The sequence below is a fragment of the Peromyscus maniculatus genome, chromosome 4 (genome assembly GCF_049852395.1).
Source record: "Peromyscus maniculatus bairdii isolate BWxNUB_F1_BW_parent chromosome 4, HU_Pman_BW_mat_3.1, whole genome shotgun sequence".
NCBI lineage: Eukaryota > Metazoa > Chordata > Mammalia > Rodentia > Cricetidae > Peromyscus > Peromyscus maniculatus.
Genome location: NC_134855.1, coordinates 81,049,730 through 81,074,415, shown reverse-complemented (window position 1 = coordinate 81,074,415; position 24,686 = coordinate 81,049,730). Strand labels below are relative to the sequence as shown.

The window sequence follows — 24,686 nt, the reverse complement described above, 5'->3', positions numbered from 1 at the left end:
CAGAGCAAATTCAAGGCCAGCAGCTAAGGGTATATAGTGAGACCCTGTCTTTCTTCAAAGGAAGAAAGGAAAAGAAAAAAAGGGGGGAGGGACTTGCATCCATCAATTGGGTTAATGATCTCCTACATCGTTCAACCTTGCAAACTTACCCCAGCATTGCCGCCCCCCCCCACCCCCGTCTCCCTGCCTCAACTACCCGAGGTGCTTCCAGCAACAACCCTCTCCCTCCACCTCCCCCTGCAGCCTGCTCTCCCACTCTCCTCTTCCTGCAGCATGCCCCATGCTCACCAGACCCAGGGTTAATTTAGAATCAACACAGATTTCCTTGGCAGGCAGCCCCATGATCTTTGGTTGCTGCGGTCCTCTGACCTCTAGACATTGCTCTCCTGAGCCAGATAAGGCTTTGTTTGCTCTTTAGAGGGCCGGGATTTATGGAAAAAACTCCAAGCATTTATTATCGTGACACACTTGGAAGCATTTATGGTTCAAATCCTAAACTGAACGTCGGTTCAGGTAATCCTCATTAAAAAGCCCAGCCAACCTGGTCGTAATACTCGCAGGTGAGGGCACTGAGTCCTGGCGCAGGGAGGCTCGGTCTGGGGCGAGGGTAGACCCCCGAGGGACACGTTTCGACCCAGCGGGTCTAGCCTCGGGCTAGTGCCGAGGAGCACTCGAAAGGCCGCGCCCCAAGAAGTACTTTTTACCTGGGCACGGTCCACCTTGAGTGGCCTGCGGCGTTCTGGAGCTCAGAGACCGCAGCCTTGGAGCTGGCCGGGGGCACGTGACCCTCAGGGGGCGGAGCCCTGGAGCCCCGCCCCCCCGCCGGGCCAGTTAACCCGGGGCTCCGGCGCGGGCGCGCAGTTTTCGGAGCGGCAGCAGCGGCGGCGGCGTGGACGGGGGTGTCTGTCCCGCCGCGGTCATGGCCACGGTTCGGGAGAAGGCGGCGGCGCTGAACTTGTCGGCTCTGCACAGCCCCGCGCAGAGGCCTCCGGGTGGGTCGGAGGGCCGCGGCCGCGCGGGGCGGGCGCGGGCTGTGGGCGGGAGGCGCGCACCGCGGGCTGGGCGGCCGCGAGGATCCGCTTTCTCCCCACCAGTGGGCAGCGAGCCACCCACCCCGCCGCAGCCAGATGCCGGCACGTTAGGAACTTTCCCGACCTTAGCTCGCGGTGGGGCCCCGGGTGAGGCTCCACAGCCCGGCTTGTGACAAGCGCGGAATTTGGGATAGCTTCCTGCCCGGCGTCGGGAGCACGAACTCGGACTGCATGGTAGGACCGGAGGTCGGTGGCTCCCCAGATTCGGAAGATGAAACATATGTTGTGTGACTTTAGGACTTTCTGTACAAGCAGTGTTTCAGCCAGTCCGCTTTATCCTTTTTTTCTTTCTTTGATAGTTACAGGACTTTGGGAGGGAGACAAAGTTATTGAATCACTGAGGGCGGGTTTAAGATCTTTGAACTGAATCAGCTAATCCGTTCTAAAATTCCGACCCTATCACATCTCTACTTCTGCAAATGGGGTGAATCGCATGACTTGGGATATTTGGCTTTGTCTCGATAAGGAACCACTTTCCCCCTTTCTGGAGCTGGAGAAATTGGCTCCCTACCAAAGCTTTTCATTTGGAAAACGCCAATTTGTGAACAGTGATTCCTTCCTCTAGGTCAGATGAGTATCTCAGTGGCCCCACTATTGTGTTTGACTCACTAATTAATGCCCCACGTACTCTCCGGAAGGTTAATGATAATTTTGCTAGAGAACTACTTGTCAGTTGAGCTTTCTCCGTGCAGATTATAAAGTGGTCCATATACGCCAGCTGTAGTGGTTGGTACACGCCTCGGGAGAGGCAGAGGCAGGCAGTTCCCGAGTCAGCCTGGTCTACACAGCAAGTTCCAAGCCAGACAGAGTTACAAGATGAGACTGTATCGAAAACCAAAGCAAACAAAAAACTGACCATATCCTGCTTTCATCTAAAAGGCTTCGATCCTTCTGTTTGTCACTTGAAATGACAGCTTTGGGCCCTCTCTGGTAAACGAGATTTCCAAATTCACCTACTTAAACATGAAGGTCTTTTCTCACAGCTGTCTGTAAGTTCTGGGCTTCAGACATTTGTGAACATGATTGTAGATGGTGAAGGGGAATACATTTTAAAACTGTGTAGAAGACTCTCGGAGGGAAGAGCTGACCTGTTGGCTAGCACGTTTTTATTAAAGGAAGACCGCTTTCTGGCCTCTGCACAAGGAACAGTAGGCTGAGGGGTCCGCTGCCTGTCCTCATAGGTCTGACAGCTGGAATTCCTGTTTGCTAATGTTTATTTACGCCTCTTCCAGCCTGGGCTGCTCTGTCCCCGTCCTTCTGAGCAAGGTAATGGGAGCCTAGGGTTTTGGTCCCGGGCCATTCCCTCTCTGTGTGCTCTGGCAGGCAGCTTTGTACTTCCCCCTTTCCCGGGATTAGTAACTCTTTCATTCTTTCAATGGGCTATAAGCACAAGCAGGAACCTGATTTATGAGGAAGAAAAAGAGTTTTATGCTAATCTTCAGCCAGAACTTAAGACACCTGTCTTAATACAGCCCAACAAGAAAGCGGCATGTTATCTTGTTATCCCTTTATACTGTAACCCAAGTCTTCCAATTTGCCTGGTGTCACTTTTCCAGGGAGCTCAGAATACTTCCCAGATGCTTTCTCATTAATCTCTGAATTAAGTGGGGGCCGGTTCCTGCTTGTGTTGATGCTTCTCTTAGCACATGTTAAAATCGTTCTTGTCTGTATTTTGTACCTACAGCCAGCCTTTACCGAGGCATCTCAGAGTCAGTTTCTCTCTGATGCCAGCTGGGAAGACAACCTTGGCCTGTCAGAGGCACGATCCAGCAAAAGTGTTGCCGTATCCGTTTCTGTAGTATAGGAAAGTTCCCCACCTGGCCTCAGCTGCCCGGTTGTAATAGAAACCTCTTCGACTTTTACTGTTTTCATGAAGTTTCGGTTATTGTCTGCTAAACATTTCTTTGAGTAATTTTTAAAGTATCTTTTAGATATATTTATTTTATGTGTTAGTGTTTTGCTTGTCATGTATGTCTGTGTGCCACATGTGTGACTGGTACCTTCAGAGGTCGGAAGAGGGTATTGGGTCCCCTGGAACAGGAATTACAGACAGCCTTGAGCTGTCGTGTGTGTGTGTGTGTATGTGTATGTGTGTGTGTGTGTGTGTGTGTGTGTGTGTGTTAGGAATTGAACCAGGATCCTCTGGAAGAGCAGTCAGTACTCTAACCCCTGAGCCATCTCTCCAGCCCTGAGTAATTAATTTTTTTAGATTAATTTTTTATATGTATAAGTATGTTTGCCTGCATATATATATGTTTGTATACCATGTGTGTGCCTGGTGCCCAAGGAGGCCAGAAGATGCATAGGATCCTCTGGAACTGGAGTTACAGATGGTGGTAGCCACCGTGTGGGTGCCAGGAACTGAGACTGGGTTCTCTGCAAGAGCAGTGGGTGCCCTCAACCACGGAGCATCTCTCCAGCCTGAGTAATGATTTTAGAACTGCTATCAAGGGCTGGGAGATGAGTTAGCAGTGAAGAGGACTGGCTTCTCTTCCAGAGGACTTGGGTTTGACTAACACCCTCATAAACTGTCAGTAACTCCAGTTTCATGGGATCCCACCTCCCCTTCTGGCCTCTGGAGTCACCAGGAATGTATATGGTACACAGATAAATTCAGGCAAATACTTATACACATAAAATAATGAAATAAAATTGAAAAAAAAATAAGACTACCGTGGAAAAATAATTTTTCTGTGCTGGGGATCAAACTCAGATCTTTATACATACATGCTTGCTAGACAAGTATTCTTTTACTGAACAGCACCCCCATATCTTCAGTGTTGTTGTTGAAAGAACTATGTATGTGTGTGTCTAAGTTTGTGTGTGCCCCATGAGAGCTGATGACTGCAGAGACCAGAAGAGTGTATCAGATCTTGTGGATCTGAATTATAGGTGGTTGTGAGCTGCCAGACGTGGGTATTGGCAACTGGACTCAGGTCCTGAGAGAGCAGCAAGTGTTCTTAACGTCCGAGCCATCTTTCCCGTCTTCCAGCTTTTTCTTTCTTTTTTTTTTTTTTGGTTTTTTTCGAGACAGGGTTTCTCTGTGTAGTTTTGCGCCTTTCCTGGAGCTCACTTGGTAGCCCAGGCTGGCCTCGAACTCACAGAGATCCGCCTGGCTCTGCCTCCCGAGTGCTGGGATTAAAGGCGTGCGCCACCAACGCCCGGCCCAGCTTTTTCTTTATTCATGGAGACAGGGTTTTCCGTTGTAGCTCAAACTCGCCTCAAGCTGTACATCCTCTTCCCTCAGCCTCCTGAGTGTGCCGAGGTTACAGGTGTGTGCCACCAGGTACGGGGAATTGTATTTCTTAAATTATCTTAAATCCTAAACGATTTAATGGTGATGCACGCTTTTAATCTTAGCACTAGGGAGGCAGAGGCAGGTGGAGCTCTGTGAGTTCAAGGCTGGCCAGGGCTGCATAGTGAGAGCCTGTCTAAAAAAAAGAGAGAAGAAGGAGGAGGAGGAGGAGGAGGAGGAGGAGGAGGAGGAGGAGGAGGAGGAGGAGGAGGAGGAGGAAGAAGAAGAAGAAGAAGAAGAAGAAGAAGAAGAAGAAGAAGAAGAAGAAGAAGAAGAAGAAGAAGAAGAAGAAGGAAAATCCCCTGCTGTGTTTCCCATGTTTTTTCAGTCTTTGGATTTCTTTTGGAACTTGGCATCACCGTACATGTGGAGTATCTTCCATAAGTATGGTCCTTCTGAACTAACATACAAATATTGGCAGATGATCGTTAACCAAAAAAGGTCTTAATTTGCCCAGATTTCTTTAGTTGTGTTCTTTATCCGTTTTCTCTTCAGTGATCCTATGCAGGATATTGTAACTATTGCACTGAGTTGTCATGTCTCCCTGGGCTCCTCTGGACACTGATGGTTCCCTCCCTGGTTTTAACAGGACATTAATTACTGTTGTACACAGTTAGTCACATTAACACATATGATTGCCACAGAAGAGCGAGGTAGTTTGCTTGAGGTTAGATTTTAGTAAAGGGTGGACCCAAGAGTGAAACACAGGTCACTGGGACTCCCAGGTCCATGCTGTTTTACTCTGTATCTGCAGCATCTAGCACTGTGCCATGCCTTAACACAAGTTCCCACACCTGAACAGTGTTTATCAACCCAAGGTTTCTTAACCCAGGCGCGGCTGACACTTGCGTTGTTGTGGGAACCATCCTGTGTATTGTAGGACTTTTAGCAGCATTTCTAGATGTCAGTAGCCCCTTCCATCCCATTGTGATAAATAAAAAAACATCTCCCAATAGGTCTGATGAGGATGCAAAATAATCCACTGAGAGCCATTGGATTAACCTTTACAAATGGTTTTTAGTAGTTAGCAATCATCCACAACTAACAAATGTCCATTAACCAGTGTTAAAGCAATACTGAGACAGCCCAAAACAGAGACAGCTGAGTAATTGGAACTTCTACAACTGGAAGGAAACTTTAAAAAATACTCACTAGCTCTGTTTCTTAAAGTTTTATGGGAGGGAAAAATGAGTTATTTCAGGGACTTTTAAAAAGTTCAGTGCAAAGCTTTAGATTGAAAATGTAATTGCATGTTTACTTATAAATAGTGTAAGGGCATGGTGGCACACACCTTTTTAATCCCAGCACTTGGGAGGCCAAGCCAGGCGATCTCGGTGAGTTCAAGGTCAGCCAGAGCTGCATAGTGAGACCATTTCAAGAGCAAACAACAAAACAAAAAGCATGTCTTCGGGAGTTCTGTGTGCATGTTGCCTGTCGGTCACAATCTGGTTTAGAATGTGTGTGTTGGTCTACTTGTGGGAGTTTGCATGGTTGGAATTGCTTTTCCCATAACTAGGTTTTCACAGTAAGGGCGAACTGCTGTTTTCATGGTTGATCCTGTATGTCTCTTGTAATCTTTGAGTAAAGTACATCCCACCATGGCTAACTTATGAGTTGGCTTTAAATGGATTATTGGCTAATAACTTTATTAATTACTATGTATTATTAAAAATGGTGATGATCAGTATTTCAAATAAATGACAAAGGTCAGAATTATCTTGAAAATGAAACTTATTGTTAATAAACGTTTAGGGTGGCCAGCCTGGGCTACCAAGTGAGTTCCAGGAAAGGCGCAAAGCTACACAGAGAAACCCTGTCTCAAAAAATCAAAAAATAAATAAAAATAAAAAATAAGCATTTAGGGCTAGACAAGAGTTCCCATAGCCGTGAAAGACGAGTCTTGCCAAAGAGCTATTATTGTTTTCCAGCAAATTAAAAAAAAAATTGTTTACTTGCCTAGATTTACTCTAGCACTTAGGATTGCAACCTGGGCGTGGTAGTTCAGGCCTGCACTTCACTCTGGAGGTAGAGGCAGGAGGATCAGGAATTCAAGCTAGCCTTAGCTACGTAGAAAGTTTGAGGCCAGCATGGGCTTCGTAAGTCGGTGTCTCAACAAAAACAAAAAGGCAGTGGACTATAACGTTAGACACCTAGTTTAATTTCTGGGTTTTGTATCCAGCAAGGTTCAGTGTGTCCCCATGTTTTAATTCTTTCTTACGGACCTGTCATTCTGTTTGATACTCAGTGTTTGTATCTAAATGCTTGTAATTAGCAGTGTAGACCTGAAACCAAGCTTAAGTGCATTATTCAGCTGTTGAATAATGGGTGGCAAAGGGTCTTACCTACAGAGCTTAAATCTCTGTTTTTAGACTCATAGATTCCTTTGGTCATGATATTTTTACATTTTTAAATTATTTTTATTTCATATGTGTGGGTGTTTTACCTGCGTGTAAATCTGCATCATGTGTGTGTGTCAGCCCAGAAGATGTCAGGGCCCCTGGAGTTACAGATCCCGGTAGGTGCTGCAGCTCGAACCCAGGTCCTTTGGAAGAGTAGCCAGTGCTCTTAACCACTGAGCCTTCTCTCCAGCCCCGGCCATGATGTTTTAGAACACACTTGACCAAATGTTAGAAAGCTTCAAGATGTAGAATTTTATTTATTTTCATTTTCATTTTCATTTTGAGACAGGGTCTCACTGTAGCTCTGGCTGTCCTGGAGCTCAGAGACCGGCCTGTCTCTGCCTCAGCCTACCTTGGATCAAAGGTGTTCACAGTTCACAGTGGATCAAAGGTGTTCACATCTTCAAGATGTAGAATTTCCTTGTCTTGAAAAACAAAAACAAAAATTGGGAGGTAGAAGCAGGTGTATCTCTGTGAGTTCGAGGCCAGCCTGGTCTACAAAGCAGGTTCCAAGACAGCCAAGGCTACGCAGAGAAACTGTCTCAAAAAAAAAAAAAAAAAAAAAAAAAAAGAACAGAAAAGAAAAAGAAAAAATGTAGAATTTTTGTGAGTTGTTGAGCTCGTATGGTAGTGAGGCTTGAGGAAAGACTGAAGCGTCCTTGTGACTGTTAGACTTACGAAACATTCACTGTGTACTTTTTCATCTCTGTATTCTGTGTAGAAATTACAGCAAGCCAGTTTATCCTGCTGACATTCATTTTGGGTCTGGATGGGTGATAAGCACCTTCCTACCCAGCATGGGGGGATCTGAAGTCAACTGGTGAAGTCACCACATAAGAAAACTGGTTATCCTGGCATGAGTTTTGGCACATTGGCTTGTCAAGTTCAAGGTACATTATGTATTGCTCTGTCTGTATGAACATGAGCTTTGGGTCTGTGGGTGGCGATGCTTGAGGGAAATATCCCGGAATGCAGCGTTTGAGAATTAATGGTCAGTGAGAACAGAGGGACCTGACAGGGCTGGCTTTTATCATGCATGGAGGACTCTGGAAACATGATGTGGCACACAGGTGCTGACCGCCCTGCTCTAACCTGTTCTGTAATCTTGCCTACAGTCTTATCCAACCTGTAAAACTTCCTGATTTCCCACATTTCAGTAGCAGGCTAATACGGGGAAACTTATTCCTCACTTCTGACTCAATTCCTGTGCATTCGCTTTCCCGTGCTGTGTGCCCCTCACGGTCAGCATCCTTACTGTCTTACTAATTTCAAATTAGGGACTTCAACTTACGTTTTAGGATTTCTGTACTGACCTACTTTGTGGCCCAAGTGTTTTCAGTTCTGTGTCTTTAATGCTGTCTCTAGCCCAGGTGGGTGTGAGAACAGCACTTGTATACCAATTACTTAGGTCTCGAGAATCGCTTGAACCCAGGAGTACTGGACCAGCCTGGGCAATATATTGAGACTTTGTCTTTAAAAAGAAAAGAAAATTACTGGCCTTAACGTCTGTTTCACTTAACATGAAAGACAGCCTGATCTCTTCAGGTTCGCTTCACTTACTTTCCTGTCTTCCTCCTATGAATAGTATATATTATAGAAGTCACAATGCTCTGTTTAGGAGTGCTGGCCACCAAGTGTTTGTAAATACTTTGGGAAAGGTTTGATTAATCTTAAAACTGTTAAATTTGTTTCTCCTAATCTCTTGATTCTCTCATTGGTTTACTTAATAGGAATCCTGAAGGAAAGATGAATTCTAATGCTGTATCTTGTGACCAGCTTCTCCTGAAACTGAGTCTCAGGTAGCCTAGGTTGTCTTTAAACTCTCTGCATATCCAAGGATGACCTTGATTTTTGATCCTCTTACCTTCACCAGTGTGTGGGCTGACAGGCAGACAGGCTGTTGTGTGACGCCAGTGCATTTGGTAGAGTTACTTGCAGGGGTGTGGGTGGAGGATCACTTAAAGGAGCTAGGATGGAGGCAGCTGTAACCCTAACCCAGAAGTCCACCCCAGTTCACAGAAGCTGGAAATCCGGGTCACTGCACACATGACCCAGCTTAGATGCTCTCTGCCTCCGCAGACATCCTCAGTGCTTAGATAACCTCAGGGAGGGAAGAACCTGGTGAGTCTGGCCAGTTTCAGGGACTTCCCGAGACTTTTGAGTGGTTTACTTCCTCCGTTCTTTTTTTTTTGTGTTGTTTTTGTTTTTCAAGACAGGGTTTCTCTGTGTAGCCTTGGCTGTCCTGGAACTAGCTCTGAAGAGCAGGCTGACCTCAAACTCAGAGATTATGCCTGTAATCAGAGTTGTCCCCCCGCCCAACTACTTCCTCAGTCTTAGGGAGCTTCCCTTTAGAACAGCAATTCTCAACCTGTGGATTTCAGCCCTTTGGGCAAACCTCTCTCTCTAAAGTGATTTACATTACAATTTATAACAGTAGCAAAATTACAGTTCTGAAGTAGCAACAAAATAATTTTGTGGGTGGAGGTCACCACAACATGAGGAACTGTATTAAAGGATCACACATAAGCCGGGTGGTGGTGGTGGTGGCGGCGGCGGCGGCGGCGGCGGCGGCGGCGGCGGCGGCGGCGCACGCCTTTAATCCCATCACTCGGGAGGCAGAGGCAGGCGGATCTCTGTGAGTTCGAGGCTAGCCTGGACTACCAAGCGAGTTCCAGGAAAGGCGCAAAGCTACACAGAGAAACCCTGTCTCGAAAAACCAAAAAAAATAAAAATAAAAAATAAAGGGTCACATGTTAGGAAGGGTGAGAACCGATGCTCTAGGACTTAATCTTAAGGAGCTTTGGACATAGGTGTGCACCACCAAAGTGCTGGGTCCCAAGCCCAGCGTTGTACATACCAGGCAAGCACCCTGCCAGCTGAGCTATAGTCCCGTAACCTAATAATTAACTTATATAAGTAAATATTAGGAAAACTAGTATTTAATTACTATCTCTGTAATCCAGGACGAGTTTAATACACTGAACCTCAATTTTCTTTTTCTTTTTTTTGGTTTTTCAAGACAGGGTTTCTCTATGTACCTTTGCGCATTTCCTGGAACTCACTTGGTAGCCCAGGCTGGCCTCGAACTCACAGAGATCCGCCTGGCTCTGCCTCCCAAGTGCTGGGATTAAAGGCGTGCGCCACCACCGCCCGGCTAACCTCAATTTTCTGAAGATAGGATGATTAATAATTTTCACAGAGACATGTATCTGGGTTAAATTAGAGAAGACACAGTTTGTCGTACCGTATGTACTCCAGTGCTGGGTATTATTGAAAATGATACAGTAAAGATTTGAAGCCCACCTGCAATCACAGAACTTGAGAGGCAGACAAGAGGATCATCAGTTCAAGACCAAGCTGCTGCTACATTAAGCCAGGCCAGCCTGGGCTACATTAAGACTGGCGGTTGGTGGCACATTCCTCTAATCAATGCCAACTTGGTCTAAAGAGTGAGTTCAAGGCCGGCCAGGGCTACACAGAGAAACCTTGTCTTAAAAACAAAAACAAAAACCAACCAAACAAAAACGTGACACACAGACACAAAAACAAGAACAACACTGTCTCAAAAAAAGATTTGAAAGATTACAGAGCCAACATTAAGTTAATTTAAATCTTGTTTTGATCTCTTATTTTAGATAAATTAAGAACATAGGGTGTTGGGCCTAGGGTGGTGGCCATACCTTTAATCCCAGCCCTTGGGAGGCAGAGGCAAGTGATCTCTGAGTTCAGGTCCAGCCTGGTCTATATAGTGAGTTCCTGGACAGGCAGGCTACATAGGGAGACCCTGCCCTGCCTCACCTTATTCCCTCCCCAAAAGAAGGAAGGGGCGGCAGGAGCAGCTGTGGCTGCTGATACTTTTGCCCGTGTGCCTGTGGAATGCCGCTAACCCTGAGTTCTGGATTCCAATGCTGAGGTCCCTGCACACCGACCCTGGCTTTACTCAGCAGCAAACACCTGACTGCTGTGAGTCTGGTTCTAGTTTCCCGTTCCTCATCGTCTCCGCTGCACTCTGGAAACTGCTTACCTGATGTTTGTGAGGCTGGCAACAGTTATTTCTCTGGTTTTCTACTACATTGAGAATTACCTTAGTTTTGTTTGTTTGTTTGTTTGTTTTGAGATAGGGTCTCATTCTGTATCCTTGTCTGGCCTAGAACTCACTGTGTAAACGAGGCTGGCCTCCATCTCCCAGAGATCCACTTGTCTCTGCTTCCAGAGTGCTGGCATTAAAGGCGTGCGCCACCATGTCCAGCTATCTTCATTTTTAAATACAATTTTTAAAATTGAAAACAATCTCACTGATTATTTTGAACTAAGATAGTAATGGGTAGGTAATAAATTACTCATCATTTGGTGTTGAAAACCTGCAAGTAAACAGAGGGACTTATATGTGTGCTACTAATTTTCCCAGTAAAATGTGTTAGAGTTGCTAGCAGTTACAAAATTATGCTCTGAAGTAATACAGTGTGGTGACTGAGTGTACCCCTTACACGTCAGCACAGCATGTCGATCCCGAACGATGAACTTCAAATGCATGGCCCTAGGGTATGTTTGATGGCAAAGCGAATGCTGAGCATGTGCTGCAGTACTCAATTCAGTCCCCAGTGCAACAGAAAAACAACTATATCCCCATTGCATTAAAATGAGTTTTAAGGTAGGTGAGATGGCCCAGCCAGTCAAAGTGCCTGCCACCGAGCCTGATGGTCTGAGTTCCAGCCCAGAAACCGCATGTTGGAAAGAGAACCAAGTGAGTTGTGCCAGTTGTCTTCCTCCCTCCACACACATGCCTTGGCATGCACATGCCCACACACAGAATGTTAAAAAAAAAAACACCTTAACTGTGTTTTAATGTTCTTCAGGAGCTCGTCTTCTGTTCTCATCACGTGTATTATCTTAAAAACGCAGGAAGAGGGGCTGGAGAGGGGACTCACAGTGTGCGTGCTGCTGCACAATCCTGAGGACTGGACTTTGGATCCCAGCAGGCGCATAGCAAGCTGGGCATCCTGTGCCTGCCTCTGAGTGTGTGTGACCTTGCACACACGCAAACACACACACACACACACACACACACACACACACACACACACACACACAGAGTTACGTCTCCTTCCTCTCCAGGCAGTGGGTCCTTTCATGGTCAGTCTCCTCATTCCTTACTTTTAAACTCTGAAGGGAAATAGGATTAACCCTCCTGCTTCTCTGCCAAGAGAATCCTGAACCCAAATGAAGCGGTAGATTTAACAGAAGCAGGGGCTTAATTCGGACTGCTGAATTTCCAGAGGATCTTGAGAAGTGTGGCTCATCAGAGAGCACACACTGACCATAAAGAAGGGGTGGAGGGAGAGGGGCGAGCAGCACCCGGTACTGAGGGTACTGAGCGGATGATTAAATAGCTGGGATCAGGTCCATCGGCTTCTTAAAGCCCAAGGCCCATTTTCTTGCCCTTTGATTTCCCTTTTCTTCTGTGTGTTTTTGCCAAATCATGTTTTATTTAAGGAAAAATATCACGGGAAATTTTCTCAAAATTTCATTTGCTCTGTGTGTGTGTGTGTGTGTAGGTCAGAGGACGGTTTGTGGTAGTCCGTTCTGTCCGTCTGCCCTGTGGGTTCTGGGGACTTAGTCAGGCCTGGAGGAAGAGTCTTCACCTGCTGCTGAGTCATCTTGCTGGCTTGGAAAGTTTCTTCTTTCACATTAAAAAACAAAACTTTTCTTTTTAATTTTTATTTTGTGCCTGTGTGCATACCCATGGAGCACACACATGGAGGACAGAGGACAGCTCCGGGAGGCAGCTTCCTCATTCTGCCATGTTGGTTCCAGGGATTAAGCGCAGGCCGTTAGGTTTGGCAGCAATTGTCTTCCTTCACCCACTGAGCCTCCCTGGCCGGACAGGAAAACTTTCAAAGCTCATTTTCCCTTTGTTGTGTCCGGCAAAAATCTTACTTTGTTTCTGTGTTCTCCCTCCCCCTCCCCCGTGTAATTTTTTGTTTATGTTTTTGTTTTTACATCCTGACCAAAGTCTCCCGACCCTGCCGTCCTCCCGGTTCCTCTCTGCACACCCTTATCTTCTGCAGTGGTTAATAAACTCCTATTGGAACTTTACCCTGCTTACTAAGTATTTAAGTTAGAAGCCTGCAAAACAGGAAGCTTTAGAAATATTAGTTTGTTCTTGCAGCCTGTGAGAGAGAATGTGTGTGACTGTGAGTCAATTCCAGAATGATTTCAGTATGCTTAGAAGTAGCACGTAACCTGTGAATACATTTGATAGCTCAGATTCGAGATGCTCTCTGCCAGCTCATGAGTTTGCTGCTAAAGACTGGATAATTGGATAATCTTGCATGTAGCTGGTGGTAGATGATCTGCCCACTTGATCTCACTTCCTGCTGTGGCTCCCTCACCATGCCACTCTGGCCTTGCTGGCCTATCCTAGCAGAGTGCATGCCCCTGGGCCCTTGGATTTTCTGTTCTCTGTTCTTTCCCCTGGTATCTGTACAGCTCACTTCCTGGTTTTACTCAAGTCCCTGTTAGATGTAGCAACTGGAAAAATGACCCCTAGTTTTTCTGTCTTTTGGTCTTTGTAATTTTTGTCTCTCCAGAGCTGGAGCCTGAACCCAGGGAGACACACACAATAAATAAATGTAATAAAATAGCATTCTCTTACTCAGTTGCTGCTTTCCACCCCCACCTGTGTGTGTGTGTATGTCTCTCTCTCTCTCTCTCTCTCTCTCTCTCTCTCTCTCTCTCTCTCTCTCTCTCTCTCTCTCTCTCGACCAAGTCTCACTAGGTAGCCCAGGTTGGCCCCAAAGTTTGACCCTTCTGCCTGAGCTTCCTGAGTGCTGGTGTCCTAGGTGAGCCACCAATCCCGGAAGCTGTTTTCTTTTCAGCACCGACTGAACATAATGTTTGGATCTGCCCGTAGTGTCTTTAAATGTGAGAGCAGACTTGGCTTTGTTACCACTGTCCCTGCCACACAGGACAGCATTCAGTAGACAGCAGGCACTCAATTGTTAAATAAATTGCCACTGATGACAGTATTTCAATAACCTGCCCTTCACCTTATTATGTATGGCCTTTGGAAATTGCTGCCTTCTGCCTTGGAATTTCGTAGACCTCATTACAAATGAGCCAAGTGCTAATGCCCAGTTTCTCTGGTTTTGCTCCTTTTAGGTCTCAATGTGGCCCAGAAGCCGTTTGGAGCCACGTACGTGTGGAGCAGCATTATAAACACGCTTCAGACCCAAGTGGAGGTGAAGAAACGGAGGCACCGCTTAAAGCGGCACCACGACTGCTTCGTGGGCTCCGAGGCGGTGGACGTCATCTACGCTCACTTAACTCAGAACAAATTCTTCGGGGAGGTCGAAATCCCTCGGGCCAAAGTGGTGAGGGTCTGCCAGGCACTCATGGACTACAAAGTCTTTGAAGCGGTCCCCACCAGAGTCTTCGGGAAGGACAGGAAGCCTGCCTTTGAAGACAGTAGCTGCAGCCTCTATAGGTTCACGACTCTGCCAGGTCAGAACAGTCAGCCAGGCAGCGAGAACCAAGTGTGCCCACCTTCCAGGTGAGTCCCGCTCTTACGGCATCGTGGGCGCACTAGCAGAATTTTCTTCTACTTTTTTTTTTTTAAAAGATCGTAAGTGATAATTTTGGCTCCAATCTAAATGCTGGTAAATTTAATAAAATATAGCAAAATGTTGATGTACCAGGCACATCCTAGACTGCATTTGTTTGTACTTGTATTTTGCCGGAACAGTCACCAAACTTTGTTTTTCTGTCTCAAGTTATAGTAACAGTGTAAAAAAAATGGAAATGTGTGTACAAAGTGGGATGAGAACAGAGAGAAAGGAAGGGCAGGTAGAGAGACACCAGCCCCTAGGGCATCCTGAGATCTCGAAAGTGGAGGCTACGGGGTGTGAACGGGGAATGAGAGCTTCGTGTGACACGTTAAAGGATTTGTGGGCTTTTGGTCTGGCGGTTTGTTTTGAATGTTTGAGACAAGATCTCCCCAAATGTCTCAGATGTTCATGAATCCCTGAGCTCAAGCCAGCCCTCTCCCTACAGATGTGTGCCACTGCTCTGGCATGGTAAGGAACCTGGGACTTGGTCATAATAGGTGTTGGGAAGGCCACAAAAGACGTTCAACAGGATGGAACCATGTGTTAGAAAGGTCACCTGGGGCTGGAAATGGTGCTACGTGGTGGGGAGAACTAGGTAAGCAGTGCTGCAGGCTAGGGAAGGTGAGGCTAACCAAACGTGGGGGAGGGAAGAGGGGGACCAGAGAGACAGCGTGGGACCAGTGACTGGCATGAGCGCAGGTGAGGAGTGTGTAATGAGCTCATGAAGTACAGAGTCGGTCTTTTCCTTCGTTGTTGGAGCGAGGCTGTAGAGACAGTGATTCGATGCTCTGGTTCAGCTCTGACCTTTGGGTATTGACTTTTCAAATATTTTTAAGTCTCTCAACAAAATGTATCTCTATAGACACAAGCAAAGGAGATAAGGTAAAGTAGAACATGGTCCCCATTCTTCAAGTGCATCGTCATGCTTTGTTTGGAATCCTTGAGACCAAAAATGTATAGTAATTTGCAATTGTGATGATTTTAGAAAGGACCTTTTGTATATAAATATTATACAGTACTATTACGGTCTTCAACACTGTGTGGTAATGAAACATATTAATATTTCTGTGACAGAGGACTATTCATACCAACTAGGAACCAAAGACCAATTTCAGGGTTTTGTTTTCTTTGGTGTTTGTTTTGAGATGGCCTCACTATGGAGCCCAAGCTGACCCATAACTTGGTGTAGATAGCAACCCAGGCTCACAGTAAACTCCACATTCTCTCGCCTCTGCCTCTGGAGGGCTAGAATTAAAAGTTTTACCACCAAGCCTGGCTCATTTTTGTTATGTTTTAAAATTGGTGATAAAATTGTAGTCATTGAGTTACACCTAAATAAAGGTCCACAGGAGATTCTATTTAGAGTGTTTGCATTTTAGAGCTGGGTGGAGTGGTACCTGCCTGTAATCCCTGGATCTGGGATGTGGAGGCCAGAGGTTCAAGAGTTCAGGGCCAGTTCCAGCTACATAGTGAGTGTGAGACCACGGGGACTGCAAGAGACCCTGACCCCCCAAAAGAGTAGAGAGAGTATGAGGGGGTGTGTTTGGGTTGAGTAGAGACTGGAAAAGGATTTGCATTTATGTTCTGGTTTGGAAACAAGAGCTCTCTAGACACTGCCGCCCTCTAATCATTCCTGTGATTAAAACTTTATTTTAGGTACTCAGATACATTATTTAAGTCACCTGATATCAAGTCGGACAGTTTGGAGGACCTGTGGGAAAATCTGAGTTTAAAGCCTGCCAACTCCCCTCATATAAATATCTCTGCCAGGCTGTCTCCTCAAGGTAAACTAACGATGCACAGTGAGAAAGAGAAGTCTCAGTAGATACAGTTGTTGATGGTATTTCCTCCCAACCTTTATTTGAATTTTAATATTCAAGCAGAGAAAGAATATGCTGTGTGTTGAAGCTGTTTATGTTACGCTTCAACAGAAGTCTATTATCTTGAACAACACATCAGTGTTACAGCCCTTGAACACTGACTTTTGTCCATCAGCTGGCCGAGGTTCAAGTCTAAAATGTTTTGCATGCAGATTCTTACTCAGTATATCCTCCCAGATGTTTCGTTTTCTACGATTTTATTAGGTTACATGAAAAATTAAAAATCATAAATAGAATGTTCTTATGTTCTTCTTTGTGGCCATGGAATGCAGCCCGATGATTTTGATTTCCACTTAACCTCCCCCATCCTGGTTGTGTGGAAAGCCTGAGCAGAATACTCTGCAGCCAATGGATTCAAATGAGTTTTGAGGCTGAATGAACCATTCTTTATTCTAAAGCCCTTATTAACATGTTGTATGGCTTGATCTCTTATCTCTGACATATTGCTTTTTATAGTACAAAGAATGACAAGAATTCCTGTTGTCCAGAGCCTGTTCTCCTACACTTTCAACAACTAACTCTTGGATTGTCTTATAAGAAAGCACTCCATGAGTAAGGGTGGCCTGGTACCTCCTTTCTGCCACAAATTTAATAGACCTGCCTAGACAGCTCCGCAGTGAGCATGGAAGAGCTGTTAATTGTTACCTCCTGCTTTGTTTTCCTGTGTAGTTATTAATGAAGTATGGCAAGAAGAGACGATTGGACGTCTACTACAACTTGTCGACCTCCCGTTTCTTGACTCCTTACTCAAACAGCAAGAGACTGTACCTAAAGTCCCTCAGTCTAAGAGACAGCCTGGCGTGGTCAACACCACTAACTATCTGGACCGGGGGATTCTCAGGGCCTATGGTGACTCTCAGTATGTGTAAATAATATAATTACCTCAGTATGCTTGTGGGCAGAGTGCTTGCCCAGTGTGCAAAAAGCTCTGGGTGCAAGCCTTGCACTGATTAGAACTAGGTGTGGTGGCACACACCTGGTGTCCGAGCACTTAGTCAGTAGAGGCAGAAGCATTTAAGGTTTCCTTCAGCTGCGCAGCTAGTTTGAGGCCAGCTTGGGCTGCACGAGACCCTGTCCTCGTAATCCCAACACTGGGGAGACAGAGGCAGGAAGCTCTGGCAGTTTGAGGCCATCAGGGCCTCATACATACTGAGACTGTCTCAAAAAAAAAAACTGTGTGTGTGTGAATGTGAATATAAATCTCAAGATTTTAAGTCCTATAGTGCTAAGAGCAGACTTTTATCTTATGAGTTCCATGTTCCTCATAACTTGAAATATTCTTCTAAGGAAAATTATAAAAGGTCAAAATAGCTTCTGTGATTTCAGTTGATTTAATGTGTAATTATTTTGCCTCAGTAGGTAGTGTTCCAGTCCAGTTAAGGAGATGGACGTGGTTAAGGAGTACAACTTACTTTTTTGGTTCTTCCTAGCTCTGCATTTCAACACACTATTAATATGAATAGTTGAATGCTAACAGATAGTTATTAAAGAGCCCAGTGAGGTGGCTGTCACCACACCTTTAATCCCAGCACTCAGGAGGCAGAGGCAGGCAGATCTCTGTGTTCCAGGCCAGCCTGGTCCACATAGTAAGTTCCATGACAGCCAGGGCTACATAGAGAAACCCTGTCTGAAAAAAAAAATTAAAATTAAAAAAAAAATAAAAATTTAAGGCTTAAAGTCTTACATGGAAGTGTTGATCTTAACATGCTAACTGTTAAGTTCTGCATATATAATAGGAAGTTTATTCTACATGTTTATATTTCTATAACCTAAAGCAATGTGGAAATATACATATATTATATTATATTATATTTATTATATTATATTATATTATATTATATTATATTATATTATATTATATTATATTATATTATATTATACATATAATTTTGTTTGTTTCGTTTTTCAAGACAGAGTTTTCTTTGTGTAGCCTTGGCTTGTCCCAGAACTAGCTTGTTGACCAGACTGGCCTTGAACTCATAGAGATCTGCCTGTCTTTGCCTCCTGAATGCTGGGATTAAAGGCATATACCACCATGGCTTGATGGAAATATTTTTGTAATTATCTAAATATTCAGAATTTGTGCTAGAATAAAGATAATCTAGCTTCATCTTTTTTATAAATCCTAGCTATCTCAAGTCTATGGCAGTAGAGGACATATAACAAATTTATTGGAACACAGCATTTTCTGACTAGGGATGTAGCTCAATTGGTAGTGTTTGCCTCCCATATATGAAACCCTGGGTTTAATCTCCAGTGCCACATAATGGTAGCAGATGCCTGTGGTCCAAGCACTCAGGAGGATCAAAAGTTGGCCGTCATCCTTACCTACATAGTGAGCTGAAGGACAGCCTGGGCCACAAGAGACCCTAATCTCAAAAAGAAGAACATTTACCCACTGATTTAGTTATTTTGAAATGCTGTCTTTTATTGTATTCTATCCTAGCTAAAGCTAGAGATAACACATCATACATGTGGCTCTGAAGCTAGCAACATTGTATGGTAGAATTACAGCTTTAAGAGTCAGTCTGAAATGAGATGTCGATGGTATGTTGGTGGTATCACACATCTGTAATCCTAGCACTAGGGAGAATCAAGATTGGGTATTGTCGGACTTTCTTTTGAGACCACCAGCTCCCCAATAATTACACGGTGACTTCTTACTAAGCATGAAAGCTTGGCCTTTAGCTTAGGCTTGTACCCATCTAGCTCTTATAACTTAAATTAACCTGTTTCTATTAATCTACATTCTGCCACATGGCTTTTTACCTCCTCCATTCTGTATGTTCGACTCCCTCCGTGTCTCGCTGGCATCTCCTACCACTTGCCAGATTCTAATCCCGAGTTCCCCTCTTTGCCTGGAAGTACTGCCTATTCTCTCCTGCCTGGTTATTGGCCATTCAGCTCTTTATTAAATTAATCAGATACCTTAGGCAGGCAAGGTAAAATATAGACACATCTCCATGCAATGTAAATAAATATCTCACAACAATTGGGAGTTCTAGGTTAAGTTTTAATTTGGATGACCTTTACATCCTTATTGTAGTAGATATTTTTACACACAAGGAAAATGCAATTTAGCTAATTTCTTTGACCTGTCATACACAATTTAGGTATATAACAAATGATTTTACTGTATGTAAGTGTGGAAAAATTTATCCTGGTAGCAAGCATGAACTATCTTGGGAATTAGATACTATGTGTCTATGTGTTCTCTTTGCATTTTAAAATAACCCTCCTCTCCCTTGCTCTAGGGAAGATGAATGGATCTCTGCAGCCATCGACTGCTTGGAGTATCTTCCTGACCAGATGGTTGTGGACATAAGCAGAAATTTTCCTGAGCAACCAGACAGAACAGACTTAGTGAAGGAACTTCTGTTCGATGCTATTAGCAAATATTATAGCACTAGGGAGCCTCTGTTAAATCACCTGTGTGACGTCCATAACGGAATAGCGGAGCTCCTAGGTGAGGGAGCTCTGACCACACAGAGACCAAAGTTAATTGTCCTCAATGCGACCCAAAATAGAACTCTGGAAAGCTGGGAGGGGATCTGGACTCGTCTGTAGAGAATGTACTGAGCACATCTAGGGCTCCCACTGAGACCTTAGCCACTCTGAAGTTAGGGAACGTGGCTGCCTCAGGACACGGCTGTCATTTGCTGCAAGCTTAGTCAAGGGCGGCTGTTCTCACATTAGGAGGGTTGCCAGCCTGACCCTACAGCCTGTCAGAAGGGCAGCGCTCTGTTCTCCGGATCTGCCCGGTCCTGCTGTTTCTCGGGGATTTTGAAAACAAAGTCAGAGAGGCCCTTTTAGTTTTCTCAGTACACTTATCAGCAGCATTCTACACACAGTCCACTTTCAGGGTGTGCTCATGGGCAACAGTGGGAATTTAAGAAGCCAAGAGTCAAATCCAACACAAGGGCCTAGAGTATCAATTGCTGATTTGAGAGCAGGCTGTCTGTATGTGTTGGTCATTTGTTTTATTTTTATTTATTGAAATTGCACTTATTTGAAAGTGTTTGTGCACATGTCTGCCTGCATGCATAGCACATGTGTGGAGGGAGGTCAGAGGTCAGCCTCCGGGAGTTGGTTCTCTCCTGGTTTCATTCCCACTTTGTCTTTTAGTTTTTGCTTTTGGAAATAACTCTGAGGAAGTGTGCTACTTAGCATAAAGTGTAACAAGTTTTGTTCATCTTAGTCGAGTTTTGTTTGGTCAATGAAGCATTTGTTTTCTTTCGGCTGAAGTAAATGGGAAGACAGAAATAGCATTAGAAGCTACTCAGCTGTTTCTGAAGCTTCTGGATTCCCAAAATAGAGAAGAATTTCGAAGACTGCTGTACTTCATGGCTGTCGCAGCGCATCCTTCTGAATTTAAGCTCCAGGAAGAAGTAAGTCTGTGGTTAACTGTCAGGTGTGTGCAGCGTCTTCAGCACCCGGATGCTGCAGCGGGAGGTAGCTCTCCCTGTTTGCTCTCCTCTTAGCACTAGTGTTAGCTTTCAGTCTGTGCCGTGCGGCCTGTTCTTGTCCTTACAGAGTGACAATCGGATGGTTGTGAAAAGGGCGTTCTCCAAAGCTATTGTCAACAATAAACACTTATCCAAAGGCAAAACTGATCTCCTCGTACTCTTCCTAATGGATCACCAAAAAGATGTCTTCAAGGTCAGACCCCGACCGTAAGTCTTATTCATGCTTATTTGTAACAGATCTAAATGCACGCGAATAATGCCCTGTGTCCCTTCTTCCTAAGATTCCTGGAACGCTACATAAAATTGTGAGTGTTAAGCTTCTGGCCATACAAAAAGGAAGAGATCCTAATAAAGACACAGGTAATTTAAGACTATTATCTGCATGGTCCTTTTTTTCTTTTTCTTTTTCTTTTTTTAAATTTAAAGCATGAGCTCATCGTAGCCCAGGCTGGCCATGGCTATGTAGCAACAGATGACCTTGACGTCCTGGTCCTCCTCCCTCCACCTTCCAAGTGCTGGGACCACAGGTGTTTGAGGCTACTTCCAATTTAATGTTTCATCTTCTAAGGACAAGTCCGTAGTGCTGGCTGGAAAGTATTTTGCTGTGATTAGTTTCACCTAAATAATTTGAAACAGTCCCCTCAATTTTTTAGGCTTAGCAGAGTTCTTCCTGGGCTAAAACTACTTCAGATTCTTTTTTCTTGTTAATTTTGAAACCTTTAAAAGTCACATTTGCTTATTCTCTCTCTCTCTCTTTCTCTCTCTCTCTCTCTCTCTCTCTCTCTCTCTCTCCCCCCCTCCCTCCCTCCCTTCCTCCCTCTCTCTCTCTCTCTCTCATCTGTGTGTGGAGGTCAGAGGACAACATTCAGGAGTTGATTCTCTGCTTCCGCTGTAAGGGTCACAAGGATTGAACTCAGAACATCAGGCTCAGAGGCCTTTCCTATGAGCCATCTCATAGACTAGCTTAAACACCTTTGTTATTGTTGTTGTTGCTCTTTTGGGGGGGCCACCACCCAGCTCCCAAATAAATCACACACATAGACGTATTCCTACTTATGAATGCCTGGCCTTAGCTTGGCTTGTTTCTCGCCAGCTTTTCTTTACTTAAATTGTCCCATCTACCTTTTGCATCTGGGCTTTTCCCGTTCTCTTACTTCTGTAAATCTTACTCTTATTCCATGAGTGGCTGGGTGGCTGCCCTGTGGAGTTCTCCTCCTTCTCTGGCTACTTCTCTTTTCTATGTTCTCCCAGATTTCTCCTTCTGTGTATCTGCCTGCCAGCCCCGCCTATCCTTTCTCCTGCCTCACTATTGGCCATTCAGCTCTTTATTAAACCATCAGGTGTTTCACACAGGCAAAATAACACAGCTTCACAGAGTTAAATGCAACAAAAATAAACAAAAGCAACATGCCTTGAAATAGTATTCTACAACATATCTTGATTGCTGGGTAGTGGTGCACACCTTTAATCCCAGCACTCGGGAGGCAGAGGCAGGTAGATCTCTCAGAGTTCGAGGCCAGCCTGGGCTACACAGAGAAACCCTGTCTTGAAAAAGAAAAAATAGACCTTGATCAGGATTATTCTTACCATCCCCTTTGATTTATTTTATAGAATGTCAAAGGAAAAGAAAAACTACTGCATGATTTTTCTAGTTGAATGTGGGAATAGTCATTAACTGGAACTTCTTGCTTTTAAACCTTAAGGCTATATTTACTGCCAGAGAATTGATGGAAGGGACTATTGTAGCAGTACACAGAAGAAAACCAAAGACGAACTGTTGAACTTACTCAAGACTATTGATGAGGATTCAAAACTCTCTGCCAGAGAGAAGAAGAAACTGCTAGGCCAGTTCCATAAGACTCACCCAGACATCTTCAACGAGTATTTTGGAGACTGAACTTCTGGTGTCGGTGTGTATGTGCACTATGTATTTTAAGGACAAATTATGTAGCCTAAAGATATTTTTAGCTTGGATGTCTAAATATGAAGTTGTACTTAATAAAAAATTTTATACTTGTATGTGTCAAAAAACCATTACTCAAATGATGTATTGGTGTTAAGGACTAGATGAGTCCTTAAGGAGAGTTGATGTACAATTATTATGTTGAATTTATATAGAATATCATAGGGATTTAGAGGATATGACAGTAATATATTTATGTAAGAAAGTACTGGGGCTGGAGAGATGGCTCAGCAGTTAAGAGCACTTGTTGCTCTTGTAGAAGACCTGGGTTTAGGTCCCAACACCTACATGGTGGCTCACAGCCATATGTAACTCTGGTCTCAGGGGACCCAATGCCCTCTTCTGACTTCTGTGGACAATGTACACACACAGCACATCTACATCCTCATTCATATAAAATAAACACATCTAATAATAAAAGTATTCAACAGGAAGCCTACATATTAGTAGGGATTATGTTTCTGGTTTTAGTTTTCATTTTTTTTTGAGACAGGATAATGGTGGTAGAAAATGGCCCCCAAAGGGAGTGGCACTATTAGGGGGTATGGCTTTATTGGAGTAGGTGTGTCCTTGTTGGAGGAAGTGTGTCACTATGGGAGCAGGCTTTGAGGTCTCATATATGCTCAAGTTTTGCTCAGTGTGACACTCAGTCCACTTCCTGTTGCCTGCAAGATGTAGGACTCTCAGCTCCTTCTCCAGCACCATGTCCCACCATGATGATAATGGACTGAACCTCTGAACTGGGAGTGAGCTATCCCAATTAAATGTTTTTCTTTATAAGAGTTGCCGTGGCTCAGTGGGTAAAGACACCTGCCACCAAGCCTAAGAAACTGAGTTCGATCCTTGGGACCCACATGGGAGAAGGAGAGAACTTCCGTAGGTTTCCCTCTGACCACATACGTGTTGTGGCACAGGTGCCCACACACACGTAACACACATACCCGCCCACACATACAAAATCAATGTAATGGGAGATGTTTTCAAGTGGTAGGGAAAACTTGAAGACTGCCCCAGTCTGCTGGCATACTGTGAGTGATCTCCCTTAATAGCAGCTAGTCTTCCAACAGAAGGCTGAGGGCTCTAATATATATGATACCAGTTATCTTAGGAAAGCCAGACTTTTGGCACATGTAAGAAAAAGAGGCACCTTTAGAAGCGGTGAAGGAAAGAGATCGTGACTTCAGTGTGAGAGGAAGTTTGCAGAAGGAGGCTACTGAAACTGGAGAGATCCACACGTTGGCGGAGCAGCTGCACACTATCTGGATTGCAATCTTTGTTTTGCACATAATTAAAGCATGATTCTTTGGCTCCCAGAACTAACACCTTCAGGAAAAGACAGGAGCATTCATTTTCTAACTGCTAGCAGTGTTCATGCTTTTTTTTTTTTTTTTTAAAGATAGGGTTTCTCTGTGTAGCCCTGGCTATCCTGGAACTCACTCTAGACCAGGCTGGCCTCAAACTCAGAGATCCATTTGCTTCTTCCCCCCAAGTACTAGGATTAAAGACTTTTACCACCATGCCTGGCTCGTTCATTTGTGTGTGTGTGTGTGTGTGTGTGTGTGTGTGTGTGTGTGTGTATTGGCATTTTGCCTGCATCTATGTCTGTGCATAATGTGTGTGTGTGTGTGTGTGTGTGTGTGTGTGTGTGTGTGTGTTACCCACCAAGGTCAGAAGAGGGACTCAGATCCCCTGGAAATTGTATGCAGTTGTGAACTGCCATGTGGGAGCTGGGCATTGAACCCAGGTCCTCTAGAAGAGCAGCCAGTGCTCCTAACTGATCCATGGCTCCAGCACCTGTTAGAATCGACATTCTACCAGAATGTTCATTTCATGGAAAACATTAAAATAAAATCACAGTTTAAAGCCAGATATGATGGCCAGTGTCTAATCCCAGTACTTCAGAGGCTGAAACAGGAAGATTGTGAGTTGCAGGTTAGCCTGAGCTACATAGCAAGATCTTGTCTGGGGTGAGGGTGGGGCAGCAT

General features: G+C 44.7%; 1 protein-coding gene across 2 annotated transcripts; it reads left to right on the top strand.

Moving 5' to 3' along the window:
- The first annotated feature begins 848 nt into the window (after positions 1–848).
- Depdc7 (DEP domain containing 7) lies at positions 849–22,757 on the top strand. Of its 2 annotated transcripts, none has more exons than XM_006975877.4 (9): positions 849–992; positions 13,947–14,337; positions 16,049–16,176; positions 16,942–17,131; positions 19,527–19,738; positions 20,518–20,660; positions 20,806–20,931; positions 21,020–21,098; positions 22,442–22,757. In XM_006975877.4, exons 1-9 carry the CDS (start codon positions 920–922, stop codon positions 22,633–22,635), a joined length of 1,536 nt encoding a protein of 511 aa, XP_006975939.1. In that variant the 5' UTR covers positions 849–919; the 3' UTR covers positions 22,636–22,757. The 2 variants fall into 2 exon arrangements, with proteins under 2 accessions (XP_006975939.1, XP_042131776.1); XM_042275842.2 differs by lacking the exon at positions 849–992 and adding an exon at positions 1,098–1,277.
- Positions 22,758–24,686: the final 1,929 nt, after the last annotated feature.

Coding starts and splice junctions, on each gene's coding strand:
- Depdc7 (XM_006975877.4), top strand. CDS start 920: ATGGCCACGGTTCGGGAGAAGGCGGCGGCGCTGAACTTGTCGGCTCTG. Junction 16,177..16,941: donor TGCCAGGCTGTCTCCTCAAG/GTAAACTAACGA, acceptor TTTCCTGTGTAG/TTATTAATGAAGTATGGCAA. Junction 19,739..20,517: donor CGGAATAGCGGAGCTCCTAG/GTGAGGGAGCTC, acceptor TTTCGGCTGAAG/TAAATGGGAAGACAGAAATA.